This window comes from Eleutherodactylus coqui, chromosome 3 (genome assembly GCF_035609145.1).
Source record: "Eleutherodactylus coqui strain aEleCoq1 chromosome 3, aEleCoq1.hap1, whole genome shotgun sequence".
Taxonomy (NCBI): domain Eukaryota; kingdom Metazoa; phylum Chordata; class Amphibia; order Anura; family Eleutherodactylidae; genus Eleutherodactylus; species Eleutherodactylus coqui.
The window spans coordinates 228,299,963-228,319,314 of NC_089839.1; the positions used below are offsets into that span (position 1 = coordinate 228,299,963).

A 19,352-nucleotide genomic window follows, 5' to 3' on the forward strand; every position below is an offset into this window, starting at 1 on the left:
AAACGTGGCATTTTGCAGGGGGGTAAGGCGATATTGTTAAATCTATGTGGAAACAAAAGTATAAAAATCTGAAAATTGAGAAATTAAGAGACATTATTGTGATTTAGCGGCTTTATGTCACGTTTATTGCGGGCGCCTCCAGAATTAATTTTAGGATTTATTTTCTGTAGCGTTATAAAAAGCAGAGAGGTGGCAGCGAGGATTTACGGTTTACACCCACGGCGAAATACATGGCGCCAAAAAAATAAGAGTGAAAGACGCCAAATAAGATGGCGATGGGTGAAGGGGTATAGTGCGGGCGATGCAAGAGAAGAAAGGAGATACAGCAGCGCTTCACTCTGTAACTGACATATATTCTTATGCCCATATGCCGCCATAATTGTGATAGCAAAAAAGGAGATTGGACGCCATTAGCAAAAGGTCTTAGAAGAAAAGCGTCAGCAGAAAATAGCCCCCTGTACAAAGCAAGTTTGTAGATTTAACATTTTTGCAAATTTTTGGTGATTTTTTAAACTTTTCCTTCCGATGTCTCCATCTATATTTATAAAAAACAGCCCTGAAATGCTGCAGATCGCACGCCGACCACGAAGCCTCCGGATACGTTCACACGTAGCGGAAATGGTGGGGATGTTCAGCAGCAGAAATCTGAGCCAAAATACGCGTCAAAACTGGTAAAGTGGTGACGTCTGACGTGGTTTCGCAGCAATGGTGCAATTTTGGTGCAGCTTTTCTGCGGTGAAACATCTGTAGAGATAACTTCTCACTTCTCAGCCATCATCTCGTTATCGTCACAGGCAGGATTACAACAAGAGGTAACACTTTACATATAGATAACACTAAATCCACCATTTATAATAGCCGATGTCACAGCTCACCTCCTCCCCTCTCTGCACACTGGCCACTAAGCCTAGTAATAGTCTAGCACTTACAGTTCTGTAGAGAAAACGTCTCAGCTCTCATCTCATTATCATCAAAGACAGGATTACACTGCGAGGTGACCTCCAAATATAGATAACACAGGATCCACCATTCCCAATATGTCACAGCTCACCTCCTCCCCTAACTGCACAGGTCACGAAAACATTTTCACATTGAAATCAATAGGTTCCTCCTATCCATTGTGCCTATGGCCCATTGGGCCGCTGGAAAGCATCATTCTAAATGCAAATAACTGAGACTCAGGAAAGATGGCCGCCTTCCACAGTCATGTACAAATGACAGAAGAAAAAAAATTCTACAATCAGAAAACAAAAATGGATTTGAAAAGGTTTTACTTCTTGGTATTAATTCGTAAAAAAATGATATGGGTCATACATTCCCTTTAAGGAAAAAAAACCCCAAACCTTTTCTTGCCTGTTGGTAAGCTCATCTGCTGTAAATTATGATTCCACTGGGGCCCCCTGAGAACACGGATGGATTAGAGCTGGATCTTAAGGGGCTACAATGTGTCACACTTACTATAAGGGGTCGCTTCACCTGCAGCCTTATGAAGGGTGTTGACAACATGTGACCCGTGTAAAGTCTGTCGCTTGGCTCCAGCTCTCCCGCAGCGGGACCAACCAAGCTCACCAGCAGGACACCAAGTCCATGCATGGAGCAAACCATGAACCTTCTGGGCTGCAGTGCAAGCTCTCAATATAATTCTAGACTTCACACAATTAGCGTTATGAAGTAACAGTCGCCATACTGTACGCATATAGGACTGCTATTTCATGTAATATGGGGGCAGCATGGATGCAACCTCCCCAAGAGTAGAGACCCGCGGCACCTGCTACCTCTGGACCCCTGTAGATACAATCACTGGGCTAAACCAATGCACAGGTATCAAGCCTCGGTTTGTATTCCGTACAAGGGGTGGCGGTATGGTTTCCTTTGTCGCTGATGGTTTTATCAGTTTTTTGCAAAGCATAAAGGCGTGAATCTCACCAGGCTTTTGATGCAGCACCTTATAAATTAGGATACACAAAATGCTGTTACTGATATTCCTCTAGTAATTAATGTAATTTATAAGCAGGTATAGAGCGGATGCAGACACCCCCTCCCGCCATCGGTGACTGCAGACGGCGCCGCTACCTGTACATGCAGCTGTGTCCTATTTTTTGCGCAGCTGATGACCTCAGCTCCTTGTGAGCTCAGTTGGGCCGGCAGCAGCGTACAGAGTGTCTCTGCGGAACCCGCCTGCAATTCATCATTATTTTATCTGCACAAATTTAATTGGATCCTATCAAATTCTCCCGATTCTCCCTCCTCACTTTAAACCGCGGCTGCGAGCAAGATAAATGTGACGGCCGCATGGAGAGAGAGGGAAGGGGGAGAGGAGGGAGAATAACCAGGACTGCACAAGAGATTGGGGGGGGGGGGGGGGGTACATCTGAAAGCTCAAAGCAGAATAGGGACAAAATACAAAGAAACATACCAGAAACTGAACACCTGAAGGGTAGAGCCAACTCCACACAGACAGAGGGCAAAACACTGCTGGTCTATCACCACGGCTTCACACAGCAAATACACACAGTATATGATTCCAGTACACAGGGGGCAGTATTATAGTAGTTATATTCTTGTACATAGGGGAGCAGTATTATAGTAGTTATATTCTTGTACATAGGGGGCAGTATTATAGTAGTTATATTCTTGTACATAGGGGAGCAGTATTATAGTAGTTATATTCTTGTACATAGGGGGCAGTATTATAGTAGTTATATTCTTGTACATAGGGGGCAGTATTATAGTAGTTATATTCTTGTACATAGGGAGCAGTATTATAGTAGCTTTATTCTTGTACATAGCGGGACAGTATTATAGTAGTTATATTCTTGTACATAGGGGCAGTACAGTAGTTATATTCTTGTATATAGGAGGCAGTATTATAGTAGATATATTCTTGTACATAGGGGGCAGTATTATAGTAGTTATATTCTTGTACATAGGGGGCAGTGTTATAGTAGTTATATTCTTGTACATAGGGGGCAGTATTATAGTAGTTATATTCTTGTACATAGCAGGCAGTATTATAGTAGTTATATTCTTGAACATAGGGGGCAGTATTATAGTAGTTATATTCTTGTACATAGTGAGCAGTATTATAGTAGTTATATTCTTGTACATGGGGGCAGTATTATAGTAGTTATATTCTTGTACATAGGGGGCAGTATTATAGTAGTTATATTCCTGTACATAGGAGGCAGTATTATAGTAGTTATATTCTTGCACATAGGGGGCAGTATTATAGTAGTTATACTCTTGTACATGGGGGACAGTATTATAGTAGTTATATTCTTGTACATGGGGGACAGTATTATAGTAGTTATATTCTTGTACATGGGGGCAGTATTATAGTAGTTATATTCTTGTACATAGGGGGCAGTATTATAGTAGTTATATTCTTGTACATAGGGGGCAGTATTATAGTAGTTATATTCTTGTACATAGGGGCAGTATTATAGTAGTTATATTCTTGTACATAGGGGGCAGTATTATAGTAGTTATATTCTTGTATCCCAAAATCTGGTAACTTTCTTTTAATTTCTCCTGTTTTATTTTAAATCTGCTGAGTGTGTATTCATACTGTAATCCTTATTCTCCCATGTAACCACCTTTTTCCTTGTGTACCTTTGTACATCCTGTATATATTGCACTGCTAGACCTTTTCTGGAATAAAACTACAATTTATCAGTTGAAGCCTTGTCCGTTTTAACAACGAACCATAATACTCCGAAGATTGTGTTAATAATTTATAGATCGGGTCCAATGCCCATGAACATTGGTGGTGGCAGCTGTGTATGGGTATTGTAGAGCTCAGGAGTGCGTTGGAACGGATCAGGCGGTGATTTGGGCTTTCGTTCCACATGCGTGCAGGTACGAAGTTAGGTAAAAATCAGCCTGTATTCTAACGACTCCACGCTTACAATACCGCTAGAGTGATTGAGGACTGAGGTGGGATCGATAGGTATCGTCCCCCTCTCCCTCTCCTGTGTCCGGTACGTGACAAATTTGGCCTCCAATACCACCTGTATGCTGACGACACCCAGCTATACACCTCTGCCCGTGACATCTCTGCACCTTTCCTCCAAAACATCACTGACTGTCTGTCTGCTGTCTCTAACACCATGTCCTCTCTCTACCTAAAACTAAACCTCTCTAAAACTGACTTACTGGTATTTCCGCCCTCCACTAACTGACCTCATCCTGACATCTCCATCTCAGTGTGTGGCGCCACCATAACTCCTAGACAACATGCCCGCTGCCTTGGGGTCATATTTGACTCTGATCTCTCTTTTACTCCCTACATCCAATCTCTGGCCCGAACATGTCAGCTGCACCTCAAGAACATCGCAAGAATCCGCTCTTTTCTCACTGTGGACACGCTAAAAACGCTTACTGTTGCCCTCATCCACTCCCGGCTCGATTACTGCAACTCGTTGCTGATCGGCCTCCCCTGCACCAGACTCTACCCTCTCCAGTCCATCCTGAATGCGGCAGCCAGGCTCATCTTCCTGTCCAGCCGCTACTCGGACACCTCTGCCCTGTGCCGGTCACTGCACTGGCTGCCCGTCAAATACAGAATTCAATTCAAACTCGCTACCTTCATCCACAAAGCCCTCCACAGTGCAGCGCCACCCTATATCGCCTCCCTTATCTCAATCCATCACCCAGCCCGGGCTCTCCGCTCTGCTAATGAAACCAGACTGAGCGCCCCTTTCATTCGAACTTCTCATTCCCGCCTCCAAGACTTCTCCAGAGCAGCACCGGTCCTCTGGAACGCACTACCAAAGGCTACCCGAGCAATCCAGGACTCGCAGAACTTCAGGCGTGCTCTAAAAACGCACCTCTTCAGGGAGGCATACCGCATTCCCTAAACAAACCCCTCTGTACTCCGCCTGATAACATGCTCCCTGACCTACTGACTGCAATCCCTGCTAGCCATCATAAACCGCTCCTGCAGTCACACCGTTTCTGCCGTCACACGGCTAAATGTCTGACCATTGTCTATGTGTATATCACCCCTCACTCTCCACCTCGCCATACCATGCACATCTCCAGCCCCTTTACCCTCTGTATCACTCCATTACTTGTAGTATGTAAGCTCGTTGGAGCAGGACCCTCACCCCTATTGTTTCCATCAACTGATTACTATATGTAACCATGGTTCTGTAATGTTTGTACTTTTGTCTTTCTGTATCCCCTGTCTATGTAAGCACTGCGGAATATGTTGGCGCTATACAAATAAAGTTTATTATTATATATGGGGAGCAGTATTATAGTAGTTATATTCTTGTACATATGGGGACAGTATTATAGTAGTTATATTCTTGTACATATGGGGACAGTATTATAGTAGTTATATTCTTGTACATATGGGGACAGTATTATAGTAGTTATATTCTTGTACATAGGAGGCAGTATTATAGTAGTTATATTCTTGTACATATGGGGACAGTATTATAGTAGTTATATTCTTGTACATAGGAGGCAGTATTATAGCAGTTATATTCTTGTACATAGGAGGCAGTATTATAGTAGTTATATTCTTGTACATATAGGGCAGTACTATAGTAGTTATATTCTTGTACATAGGGGGCAGTATTATAGTAGTTATATTCTTGTACATAGGGGGCAGCATTATAGTAGTTATATTCTTGTACATAGGAAGCAGTATTATAGTAGTTATATTCTTCTACATAGGAGGGCAGTATTATAGTAGTTATATTCTTCTACATAGGAGGGCAGTATTATAGTAGTTATATTCTTCTACATAGGAGGGCAGTATTATAGTAGTTATATTCTTCTACATAGGAGGGCAGTATTATAGTAGTTATATTCTTCTACATAGGAGGGCAGTATTATAGTAGTTATATTCTTCTACATAGGAGGGCAGTATTATAAGAGTTATATTCTTGTACATAGAGGGCAGCATTATAGTATTTATATTCTTGTACATAGAGGGCAGTATTATAGTAGTTATATTCTTGTACATAGGGGAGCAGCAGTATTATAGTAGTTATATTCTTGTACATAGGGGGCAGTATTATAGTGGTTATATTCTTGTACATAGGGGGCAGTATTATAGTGGTTATATTCTTGTACATAGGGGCAGTATTATACTAGTTATATTCTTGTACATAGGGAGCAGTATTATTGACGTTATATTCTTGTACACAGGGGGCAGTATTATAGTATTTATATTCTTGTACATAGAGGGCAGCATTATAGTATTTATATTCTTGTACATAGGGGGCAGTATTATAGTAGTTATATTCTTGTACATAGAGGGCAGTATTATAGTAGTTATATTCTTGTACATAGAGGGCAGTATTATAGTAGTTATATTCTTGTACATAGAGGACAGTATTATAGTAGTTATAATCTTGTACATAGAAGGCAGTATTACAGTAGTTATATTCTTGTACATAGGGGAGCAGTATTATAGTAGTTATATTCTTGTACATAGGGGGCAGTATTATAGTGGTTATATTCTTGTACATAGGGGGCAGTGTTATAGTAGTTATATTCTTGTACATAGGGAGCAGTATTATAGACGTTATATTCTTGTACGCAGGGGGCAGTGTTATAGTAGTTATATTCTTGTTTATGGGGGGGGCAGTATTGTAGTACTTGTATCTTTGTACATAGGAGGAGTATTATAGTAGTTACAGTTTATAGCAGTCAGTATAAAAGTAATCTGTGCTGGAGCAGTGCAAATGTAAACATTCTGTTGTGTTAGAGTAATGTCTGAATGGTTTTGCACAGTGACAGTCACTTTAGAGGCACAAAAAATACTCTGCACAATTGTCACTTCCCATCCCCCACTTGTCTTCATAGCTCATACAAAGCACATAACTCAGCAGGGGCTGCAATGATCCAAAGAGAATTCTGTTCTCAAGGCAAGAAAAATATGAAATCTGAGCTCCATCTTGAGGAGAGATAGACATTTAAAAATATGTATATATTTCTGTTGCAGTCGCTGAGTTTTAGTGGATATGAAATTATGGCATGAGCTGGAATTACATTATCTTCTTCTTTAGAAGCGTCGCTCATTGTCCATCCATACAAGTTGAGGATCAGGTGGCTGGATACAGAAGGCCAAGGGCCAGCGAAGACACAAGGCACATGCTGGTAGGTAAGATGTGCAGAGCAGCTGCAGCGTGCACTCGGCGGAGGGGAGGCGGCTGGCTTCTACAGCTTGTATCCCCAGAGACACCTTGTCCATCAATACATTAGATCTGTATTTTCTTGGCTGGAGAGCTTTGCAAACACAATTAATCTACTGAGGTTTGGTGAAGCGAACTTCTTTCATGGATTTCACGCTCTCATTGACCCGTCTTCTGTTCTCTCCAAGACTCTGCATGAAATCTCCCTGGGACATCGCAAGACCTTCCAACCTCCCAATACAGGATCCTCGAAGAAGAAATTGAGCCTCTTCCATCTGTTGTTCTCCCCTCAATGCATGCATACACACAACCCAGCAGACACGGGAGAGAAGGAGGCTCCCGGCCATCCGGTCAAGCAAAACCCCATGTGAACTGCTCTCTAACGCCCAGGACCTAATGACAAGTCCAAGGTCTACAATGGACTACTGTAAAAACCTGATACATCTCTAAACGCCCGAAACGCAAGTCATCCTGTGAAATCCGAGGTAAAGCCCCTAAGTATCAACATAAGGTGAATCTGAAATTCAGCAGCCAAGTGTGGATGACAGCCAACTGTTAGCTCAGGTATTTCAGCTGTACATGCAATAGGAAAAGTCTAGTGCAGTTCTCTATAGAGGCCATCCAATCATATCATGCAGGTCTCCATTAACACTCAAAAAGGAGTAAAGGGTGTTCGTGGTCATTACCGCCTAGTCTGTCACTCAAGAAGAAGGTACAGCAGTATCTGAAGCATGCACCAAGGAGAAAATGGCACTGGGACATGTATATGGACCCTAAATTACAGCCCTTTTTGTACTCCAGAGCTGCATTCACAATTCTGTCGCTGAAAACAGTCAACAATCATGTCTTTAGCTGTATATATACAGTGACAACATAATGGAGAACGGCACTGAGATACCAGTTAGCTGTATATACACAGTGACTCCACCTGCTGGATAGTGAGTGCAGCTCTGGAGTATAATACAGGATGTAATTCAGGATCAGTACAGGATAAGTAATGTATGTACACAGTGACTCCACCAGCAGAATAGTAAGTGCAGCTCTGGAGTATAATACAGGATGTAATGCAGGATCAGTATAGGATACATATTGTACTGTATGTACACAGTGATTCCACCAGCAGAGTAGTGAGTGCAGCTCTGGAGTATAATACAGGATGTAATTCAGGATCAGTACAGGATAAGTAATGTATGTACACAGTGACTCCACCAGCAGAATAGTGCAAAACTTGTTTTCCCCCCATCTACCAATCTTAGTATTTGGCATATGATGAGGGACCATGAGTGACTTCTCAAAAGGGATTACATTACTTCCCTCCAGAGCACCCTGCAGATCCCTACAAACTCCAGAGATACAGAAACACTGCTGGGATTGGTCATCTTGCACAATATTGTACTGAGCAGCATTTAGTAAGCCCCTCAGCAAATACACTGATCTTAAAAACAACCACAGAATGCAGAAATTCAGCAATTGCCCCATATGCGGCTACTGCACATATATTCAATACACAGATAAACCGTGCAGACGGAGCGCACAATGGCCTCCACCGCCATCCTCCAGAGGAGCGCCGCTCCTGCAGTCCAGCTCCACGGTTTGGGTTTTACTGCTCACTGCTGTTTGCTTTCATTTGCTGCAGTTTTGTAATCATAAAATTCTGCGAGCACCTTTGGGAAATAAACACTATGCAAATAGGTTTATTAGGAGGAAAACAAAGCTGGAATGGGCCCGACATGTGCAGAGAGACTGGAGAACACCCACACAGAGAAGAGCGTGCTAACGAGAGAGACAGACACGGGACGGACAGACATACAGAGAGAGATGACCCGTCCCGCTGCCATCACCCTAAAAAGCACCCTCCTCCCTATATCCAATCTCATTGGCTGAGCTGCTGTTAGGACTGTTATATGCCACCATCTTCCACATTAGCAGACTAATGGGCCTGAATGTTCGTTTTCCCCGGTCCTCTCCCATGTGAAAGGGTCAATGATCGGCTCACAAACTAGCAAATGCTTGTCGGAAAGGGGACGAATAAGCGTAAGAATGAACGTCTGTTCACATACTACACATTATAATCCGGTCGGGTTATTCTCTCTGATGAAGCCCCTTCAGACTGTTGGACGTCTGGAAGAATGATTGTCTGGAGAAGAGAAGGTGAGCGCTGACATAAGTCTTGTGTCAGGCCATCAGTACAGCATCCTGAGACTATTCATGTGTGGGGCTGCTCTTCATCCAGGGGAGTGGGCTCACTCACAGCCCAAGAACACGGCCATCAATAAACAATGGGATCCAAGCAAGGCAAAAGTGATAACTAAAGCCCATTTAGACAGGACGATTGTTGTGCAAACAATGCCCGACACTCATCCCCGCATGTACCTGCTCACCTGCTTTTGCACAAGAGCAGGTATAGTTGCTTTACAGCAGGGCGGCTGGAGGAAATTTCACTTTTCACTCTCCCCCGCCCCTCTCAATTCACTTAACACAGCGGTCGTTCAGTACTGAACAGCCGCTATTTACACGGAACGATCATCGTTCAGGATTTTATGCAGCTTAAACGATGAGCGCTGATCATTCAGTGTAAATAGCAGCTGTTTAGTAATGAACGGCCGCTGTGTTAAGTGAATGGAGAGGGGCGGGGGAGAGCGAGGAGAGAAATGTCCTGCAGCCGCCCCACTGTGAAGCAAGAATACCTGCTCCTGTGCAAAAGCACATGAGCGTGTACTTGCGGGGACGAGTGTCGGGCCCGACAGTCGTCCCGTCTAATTGGTGCTTAAGTGGCTAGATGAACACAATATTGACATTTTGGGTCCATGGCCAGGAAACTCCTCCGATCTCGATCCCATTGAGAACCAGTGGTCAAGCCGCAAAAAGCAGGTGGACAGACAAAACCACAGAAATTATCAACTCCAATCACTGATTAGGAAGAATGAGCTGTCATCAGTCAGGATTTGGCCCAGAAGCTAATATCCGGCATCCAGGGCGAAGTGCAGAAGGCTTGAAGGGTTAACACTGTAAATATTGTGTTTTAATCTAAACTTGATGGTTTTATCAATAAAAGTGTAAAAACATGTAATACTTATAACTGTACTTCAGTAACCATAGAAACATCTGACTAACAAAGCTAAAAACACTGTAGCTAAAAACATTGTGAAAACCAGGCTCAAACCTTAGTCATGTCTGCCGGTCTACATGAATCACTTACCGAGGTGTTCTGACACTGAATGCTGGTGCTGTTAAAGCGTAAGGCAGTGACCCGCGTCACGCTACCCGGTATATGGAAGATGCACTCGTAGTTGCGCTGTCCGGACTGCGGCTGGGGGAGGTTCTTGGCTGTCAGGGTGATCGGCTTCACCACTCCGACTGGGATGTAGATCTGAGTTGAAGGCAGAATCTGAGGACAGTCCTGTAACAACAGAGGAGAAGGCATCATCACCCATGCCAGGTCACCTACCCTAAACATGCCCATCAGCTGACACAGAGCTATATCCCCCCAGTGCTGATTATAACTACAGTAGGATATAAATAAAGATATTTAACAGGTTAGGTCCATTTAAAGGGGTTGTCCAGTTGTAAACTATTGATGGCCCATCAGAAGGATAGGTCATCAATAGCAGATTGACAGGTGTCCGTTGCCTGGAACCCCCCCAATCAGCTGATCACTGGGCCTGTGTGCTTGTGCACAGAGCTCATTTCTGCAGGAAGCAGACAGCTCCCTTCTAACTGCAGTGGCCAGGCTTGGCATTGCATCAAAGTTTCTATTCATTTCAATGCCTACAATACCAAGCCTGTCCACTGCAGTGAGAACAGAGCTGTCTGCTTCCTGCAGAAATCAGCTCATTGTATGAACATACCAACCCAGCAAAGAGGTGATCGGTGGGGTCCTGAAGTGGCAGATCCCTGCCAATCTTCTACTGACTGCTTGTGTTTTAGACCATCAGTATTACAAATTAGGCCAGTAAATGCAATGAAGGCATGCCTGGTGACACAAACAAAAACCATTAAATGATAAAGAGGTAAATATGAAGAATAGGAAAATCTGAGGAGTGAACCTCGGCTCATTTTCTGCTGCAGAGGAAGAACATACAATGATTTTCTTGTGCTTACCGCACATGCAAATGTCCATCCATCATTACTGAAAAAGCAATTTATTGATTGACTAGTAAGGTCATTCCAGAGAGGCATTACAGTCAACGACCTTAAAGGAGCTGCACACCTTAATAGCAAAGTAGCGTTATAGGGAGGCGTCCGACATGTATCCGGAGGCCAAAGCTGATGAATAAGGTACAACAGAGTGCGTTCAACTTCACAGCAGAGGGTTAACAGTCCACTTAATAGCGCTTGGAACCATATCAGTCTAACAATGTACATTTAGAAGGAATGTAGCATCAATCTTTTTACAAATTAACCCCGTAATAACAGACTCCCCCTCCCTCCCCATTTTCAGTTCTTCCTCCCCACTTTTGAAAAATCATAACTCTTATTTATCCATCAATGTAGCTGTTGGAGGGCTGTTTGTTTTTGCAGGATGAGGTGTATTTTTCAATCGTACCATTTAATGCACTGTCAAACTTAAAAAATAAATAAATAAAATCGAAATGGAAAAAACGACATTCTACCATCTTAAGATGATATCACATTTATATAGGGTTTCTATTTTTTTATTTTTTTTTCTGTGCTACCTTTAAAATACCAATTTTCCCCAAAAGTAGGACTTACCCTGAAAGTAAGCCCTAACCTGGTTTTCATTGGAGGCTTGAAATATGAGCCCTCCCACGAAAATAAGCCCTAGCTAAAGTACAAGGGGGGGGGGGGAAGAACACTCACCTGGCCCGCGGCGTTCGAGCCCCTTGCGGTGGTCCCCGGCGTTGCGGCAAGCTGCCATTTCCTCTGCGCTGAGAAATTCTCTTCTTTCTGGTGGCAGGGCTTTGAATACCCCACCTCCAGCAAAGCGCGTGCTGTAATTGGAGCGCCAGCCAATCAGAGCCGGCGCTCGATCATTCACAGCTATTCAGTGAATGACATTACTGAAAACTTCAATGAATGACATCGATGAATGGCTGTGATTGGCTCATCGAGCGCCGGCTGTGATTGGCTAGCGCTCAATCCAATAACAGCGCTCGCTTTGCTGGAAGAGGGGTATTCAAAGCCCAGTCACCAGAAAGAAGAGGATTTCTCAGCGCAGAGGAAATAGTAGCTCGCCGCAGCACCGGGGACCATCGCAAGGGCCGCGGGCCTCTCTGTCTCTTTTGGGGCAAAAATTAATATAAGACACTGTCTTTTTTGGGGGGAAACACTGTAGAAAATCTGTTTAGTGGGGGGTGAGGTTGTGAGGTGGAATTGAACAACAAGCCCTACCCTGAAAATAAGCCCTAGCTGCAGGGAGAGGAGAAAAAAAAAAAAAAGAGTACAACACCTAGAAGCGCTGTCCGGAGCTGCTGCAGCTTCCTCCCGGTCCCCGGCGCTGTTCTTCAGTATCTCTTCTGGCCGGAGAATGAAAAATCTCCGCCTCCTGAAAGTGCTGCCTCTGATTGGCTGACAGTCAATCAGAGCCAGCATTCGAAGAACTAATCACAGCCATTCATAAAGTGCCGACTCTGATTGGCTAAAGATCAGCCAATCAGGAGGCAGCACTTCCAGGAGGCGGGGATTTTTCAGTTCCCAGCCAGAGGAGAACAACAACAGTGCTGCAGAGCGGGAAGAAGCTGCACTGGCGTGAAGGTGATGTATACTTTTTTTCCCCTGGATGACAAACCAAAAGCACAATGCTAGTTTTTGTTTTTTTTTAATTTTCTGACGACGTTCACATTGTGGGATAAATAATGCGTTACTTTGATACAGTGGACATTTATGGAAGCAGCCATACCAAACAGGTTTTTTTTTCCATTTAGATTTTTTCATTATACTTCTAGCAAACTTTTTTTTTCAACTTTTACTACCTTTTATTTTTTTTATAGAACTTTTGTAAACTAATTTTTACATTTTTGGCCATTAAATTGCGATCGTCTGATGGTTCCTGGAGTATGATGTAATAGAATTGTATTAATTAAACAATGATCTGACAACCAACCGCACAGCAGCCCAACATGTTGCAGGCGGGTGTCAGCTGTAAGAAACACTGAACACTGAAGAGTGTTGTGAGCATGCTCTGTAATCTGCACAAAGAGGTGAGCTGTGACATCACCTACTGTGAATGGTGGATCATGTGTTATCTATATGTAGGTGTCACCTCTCAGTGTAATCCTGTCTGTGATGACAATGAGATGATGGCAGAGATTTCTTTACAGAACAGGAAGTGTCAGACTATTAGGCTGAGTGGTCAGTGTGCAGGAAGGGGAGGAGGTGAGCTGTGACAGACTATTACTAAACTTAGTAGTCCGTGTACAGAATGGGGGAGGAGGCGAGTTGTGACATCACCTATTGTGAATGGCGAATCCTGTATATAGATGTAGAATTATAGATTGCGACACCAAAAATTCTTTAAAAACCTGCTTAATATAAAAAGTTGATTTCTACAGAAGGCCATTTTGATGACACTTTTGTCTTGAAAGGACAGCCACATTAAATTTTAACTATTGCATAGGTGTTGAATCATAATACTGGGGTACAAGCATAAGAAAAATCTGTAGATCAATTTGGTTTCTGATGCTACAGAAAATCATTGCAGCTCTTCATAGACTCTAGGAGAATCTCTGCCTGGGCAACCCATCAGCTCATGTAAGGCAGTCCCATATAGGTGGGTCCCCTGTTCACTCTAGGACACCCATATGCCCTAACTTGGCATATAAACAGGGATAGTCTTAATAAGAAAACGTCTTATTATCCATTTATAACTACGAGGTACAAGTCATAGACAACTTTTTTTTAGTTAAAGGGGGTTGACCGATTGTAAACCAATGATGGTCTATCCTAAGAATAAGTTATCAGTAGCATATTGTTGGGGGCTTGTTGCCCAGAATCCTCATCGATCAGCCGTTTGCCAGTCTGGTGCATTTGTGAACTGAACACTGCAGGAAGCAAATAGCTCCATTCTTACTGTAGTGGCCACATTTGGTGCTGCAGACATTGAAATGAATGAAAAATTTGCTTCCAACACCAAGCGTGACAGCTACAGTAAGAACAGAGCTGTCCATTTTCCATAGCAAGTAGCTGCGTGCACAAGAATGCCATCAGGGAAGGCAGCTGATCGGCAAGGGGTCTCAGGCAGTGGACCCCCATCAATCTAATAGTGACGACTTATCCCAAAAATAGAGCATGGCCGTTTACAACTGGACAACCCCTTTAAATTGCTGCATTTTATGTTATACAATACTCGTAACACCATTCTTATTATTTAATGCCGTAAGCAGTCATATACCCAAATGCCGCCACACTTACAGAATTGCAGGACTGGTCAGCAGTCATCGGTATCTTGCCACCCAGACTACAGGCAACTATTTAACCAGAGAACTCCTCATCTTTCAGATTCAAGGTGTTGAGTGCTCTGTTATAACAATGACCTGTGACTCTCAGTAAGAGAGTCTTAGAACACGAGTCAAATGTATCCAGGTGATTGTGGTTCTTACTAACAGCTGGGTTTCCAAATCATATGAATATCTACTAAAGTCAATGATTTTGTATGGAGTTGCACACCTTATGCCACAAGGCCTGGGAGAATGGCTGGCTGAGTTCATTGAGCGGCCTGGGAAAGACATGCGAAGTGTGGCTCATGTTCCATCCAACATCTAACGAAGAGATGAGAAGTGCTAACCACTGCATACGTTATGTGCCAGGACACCCGTATGGTTCATCCTAGAGTCATTTGTACCACATCCGGCAGATGCCAGCTGCGGGGAGTCTGTAGAGCCTGCTGGCAGGAGAGGGGTTATCATTTACACTTCCTTAGTCTCATCCTGAGCCTTCTCCTCATCATCAACGCTCTTGACTTGAGTTCCTTTATGGTTTTGGCATTGCTCCATCAATACTCATGAGTGGAGAGGTCATCAGTATAAATAATCATCTCCGATAAGAAGCCAGCATCACAAATCTGAACTGTGAGGCCACCATTTAACCCCCGACATGTAGTGATAAGCTCTTGGCACTCCTTAATGTTCATCCTTTTCTAGGAGGAAGCAATTCAGCAACTCACAAGGCGTTTGATGCCGTAATGATGATGATAGCAGCACAGGTTAAATGGATGATCTGCGGTCTCCATTATATCGATTCAGCAAACAAGAAGGATATCCTATGTTCTAGCTAATGTCCCACTAATGTAACTGCTGCAAGTTAATAGACGTGCAATACATGACTCCTAAAAGCCAGTCATTCCGCGACCCCATATTGTACAGGCAACACTGCACCCACAAAAGAGCAGCAACGGTTGGCTAGGTCAAAGACCAACTTTTGCTTTGCCCTGGCCGCAAAATCCAGGGCCCAAAAAAAGTGAGTGGAAATGGCTCTCAAGCTTGACAGTCCGACTATTTCTTATATTCCATGAAAATAAAGCATGAACACTGTATAAAGAAGAGTAAAAAATATATATAATTACAATAGCATAATACTGCCCCTTACAGACAGGGATGTTACTGGACTAATACCGCCACTATGTACAGGACTATAACTACTATAATGCTGCCCTCTATGTACAAGAATATAACTACTATAATACTGCCCCCTATGTACAAGAATATAACTACTATAATACTGCCCCCTATGTACAAGAATATAACTACTATAATACTGCCCCCTATGTACAAGAATATAACTACTATAATACTGCCCCCTATGTACAAGAATATAACTACTATAATAGTGCCTCCTATGTACAAGAATATAACTACTATAATACTGCCCCCATGTACAAGAATATAACTACTATAATACTGCCCCCATGTACAAGAATATAACTACTATAATACTGCCCCCCAAGTACAAGAATATAACTACTATAATACTACCTCCTATGTACAAGAATAGAACTACTATAATACTGCCCCCTATGTACAAGAATATAACTACTATAATACTACCCCCTATGTACAAGAATAGAACTACTATAATACTGCCCCCTGTGTACAAGAATATAGCTACTATAATACTGCCCCCTATGTACAAGAATATAACTACTATAATACTGCCCCCTATGTACAAGAATATAACTACTATAATACTGCTCCCTATGTACAAGATTATAACTACTATAATACTGTCGCTATGTGCAATAATATAACTACTATAATACTGCCCCCTATGTACAAGAATATATCTACTATAATACTGCCCCGTGTACAAGAATATAACTACTATAATACTGCTCCCTATGTACAAGATTATAACTACTATAATACTGTCGCTATGTGCAATAATATAACTACTATAATACTGCCCCCTATGTACAAGAATATAACTACTATAATACTGCCCCCTATGTACAAGAATATAACTACTATAATACTGCCCCCTGTATACAAGAATATAACTACTATAATACTGCCCCGTGTACAAGAATATAACTACTATAATACTGCCCCCTATGTACAAGATTATAACTACTATAATACTGCCCCCCAAGTACAAGACTATAACTACTATAATACTGCCCCCTATGTACAAGACTATAACTACTATAATACTGCCCCCTATGTACAAGAATATAACTACTATAATACTGCCCCCTATGTACAAGAATATAACTACTATAATACTACCCCCTATGTAAAAGAATAGAACTACTATAATACTGCCCCCTATGTACAAGAATAGAACTACTATAATACTGCCCCCTATTTACAATTATATCAGTACTACGCCATTCTGGAATTGAGTATTTAGTGTGGGTTTTGTTGATCCTTTCATGTTCTATTCGGTTGTTGGATGACCTTGAGTATCTTGGACTTATCCTCCTATTATATTTTTAGCCACTTTTTTATACCCGGGGGCCTTCGTTTATAAATAAAATGTTTTTGCTGCACATGATTCGTTGTCTTGATGCATGGGAACAGCACAATGGTAGCAGAAGGTGAAATGTGGAAAAAAATTATATTAAAATGAACTTAAAAATTCCTTTTCCTGGTAAGTCTGGAAACTCAAGTTAGCAAAGCAGCAATTGGGGGAGCAGATGGCCGCAGATTATCATGAACGGGATCAGCACATTTCTGTGCGTTTCACACTCATCGCGCCTGGCACGAGAGCAAAGCAACGAGGAAAGCTAGAGGAGCAGGATAGACGGAGATCACCCCGGATAATCAGGAACCATCTGGTCACTCGCTCGATGACACAGCTGCACTATTAAATGGGGGTTCATCAGATTTGCCCCAAGCCATGTATAGCACATGTATGAAATACGGCCCATTCATGGGATACAGAAGTAGGCTGCTACCTGCGGCTCTATGACTATTGCAAAACTATAACTCCCAGCATGTTCTGACAGCCGTTGGCTATTAGAACTAGGACAAGAATATAACTGATGCTCCATCACTGCAGGTCTCATCTCTTCGCTCCTGCCGTCTGTGTTCAGGGAGCTGACGAGCAAAAACAGAGCTTTTCCCTCCGGGGCTTTAGAATCAGCACAAAAATCCTGATGCAACTCTCAGAGTCTTATTGCATGGTCTCACCATCCGGGACAAGGTCAGCAGAGAGACAGGAGCCCCGGAGACGAGAGCAGCGCTGGTCTAAGTGCAGGGCAGACTCCAACGCAGGAGCAGCTAATAACATGTTTTGATATACAAAGGCCTTGAGGCAAGATAAGTACTAAATCTGCTGAAGGAGGAGGGGTCCCCGGGGCCGGTTATTTTAGGAGGGGAACACAGAGGCTCCGTGTACCAGAGTTTGGTGGATATTCTGAAAAAATTCATGTATGGAAAAAGATAGAAAGTCACAATTTTTACTAGATTTTTTTGCAAATGGCACTTTCCAAGTTAAGATGACACAAAAAGAATGACTTAGAGGAGCAGTGAGCAACTCTGTATCCACAGGGATGTTTGCTTTAGAGATGCCCCACTGTACCGCCTACTGTTAGTTACTGGTACTGCAGCTCATACAAGTTTTCTAGCATTTTTGAATAATAAATGTGGGATTTCATGAATGACTTTTCTGTGGACTACTAGCAGAATTACGCAGCTTTGCACGGGTCTATTTTGTGTAACTGTTTGTTGTTTATGTGCCGCTGAAAACTTGCTTTTCTGCTGATGTGAAGACAACATAATAAGGTACTGAGCGTTCACGGCGAATAAAGAAATATGGCTGGGTTGTTACGTGCAGAAACTTGACCTCTTGTCAGAGGCGTCCCGAAGAGATTTTAATTAAAGTGGTTGTCCGGTTACTGGAGACCCCCCCGCTTCAGTAGGACTCCCTGTTTTAAAATAATAAAAAGTGAACCATACCTACCCCTCCGCGGCCGCGGGACCCAGCGCTGCAGCCCCACTGTGATCCCGATGATTGCTGTGTCAGATGTCGCCGCAGGAAATCAGGTTACCGCTAATGAGAGACTGCAAAGTCATTGCTCTTCTCCTGGCTTTGTCGCCCACATCCTGTGCGCCATCATGCCAGGAGATCAGGAACGTGATGCTGCAGCATCTCACTGGCTGCAGTGTCCTTCCTAACTTTTGATGCCGCAGGTCCATGGCGCATAAATGCGTTGCCCGATTCCTGTTTGAGTCCTTTAACTGCAATAAAAGCATTTATACTTACCTGGTTATATCCAGGTCCTGGCGCCGTGTTCCACAGCTTCATACAATTAACCTCTAATTTCCTGTGACATCTGTCACCACTGTCACAGGAATCACAGCGGGGCTGCGGTGCTGGATCCCGGTGGCCATAGAGGAGTGAGTATAGCTCACTTTATTGTACTACAGGGAGTCCCACTAAAGCATTTTTCTTCAGTAACCAGAAAACCCTTTAATACTTGCGTTTGTATTCCGATCTTTTGCACACATGTAGAGAACAGAAGGCGCTAGTGAGTCGAAACCCAGTCGAAAACCTTCCGAAGCGCCCGATTTACATACGTGGCAAATTTGGTGCAGATTGGTTGGCCATGCATAAAGAACAGACAATAGAAATCCATTTATATATAACGGTTGTGGTGAACTGGCACATACATATGATCTATAGGAGGGATCCTCCAGTACACCGTCATAACTTTGAATGGTCACCATAAGATAATATTTTGTTTTGGCCTAAGTGGATGAGACCTATGAAATAAGACAGTCAGTCCCCTGCGATGTGGTCACT

General features: G+C 43.0%; 1 protein-coding gene across 2 annotated transcripts in view; it reads right to left on the minus strand.

Moving 5' to 3' along the window:
- The window catches only part of PLXNA1 (plexin A1), a 330,066-nt gene that overhangs the window by 81,885 nt on the left and 228,829 nt on the right, over nt 1-19,352 (minus strand). For both annotated transcript variants that reach the window (XM_066597033.1, XM_066597035.1), the window contains exon 10: nt 10,351-10,551. In XM_066597033.1, the coding sequence (XP_066453130.1) occupies nt 10,351-10,551 (201 nt within the window). The remainder of the gene's footprint in view (nt 1-10,350; nt 10,552-19,352) is intronic.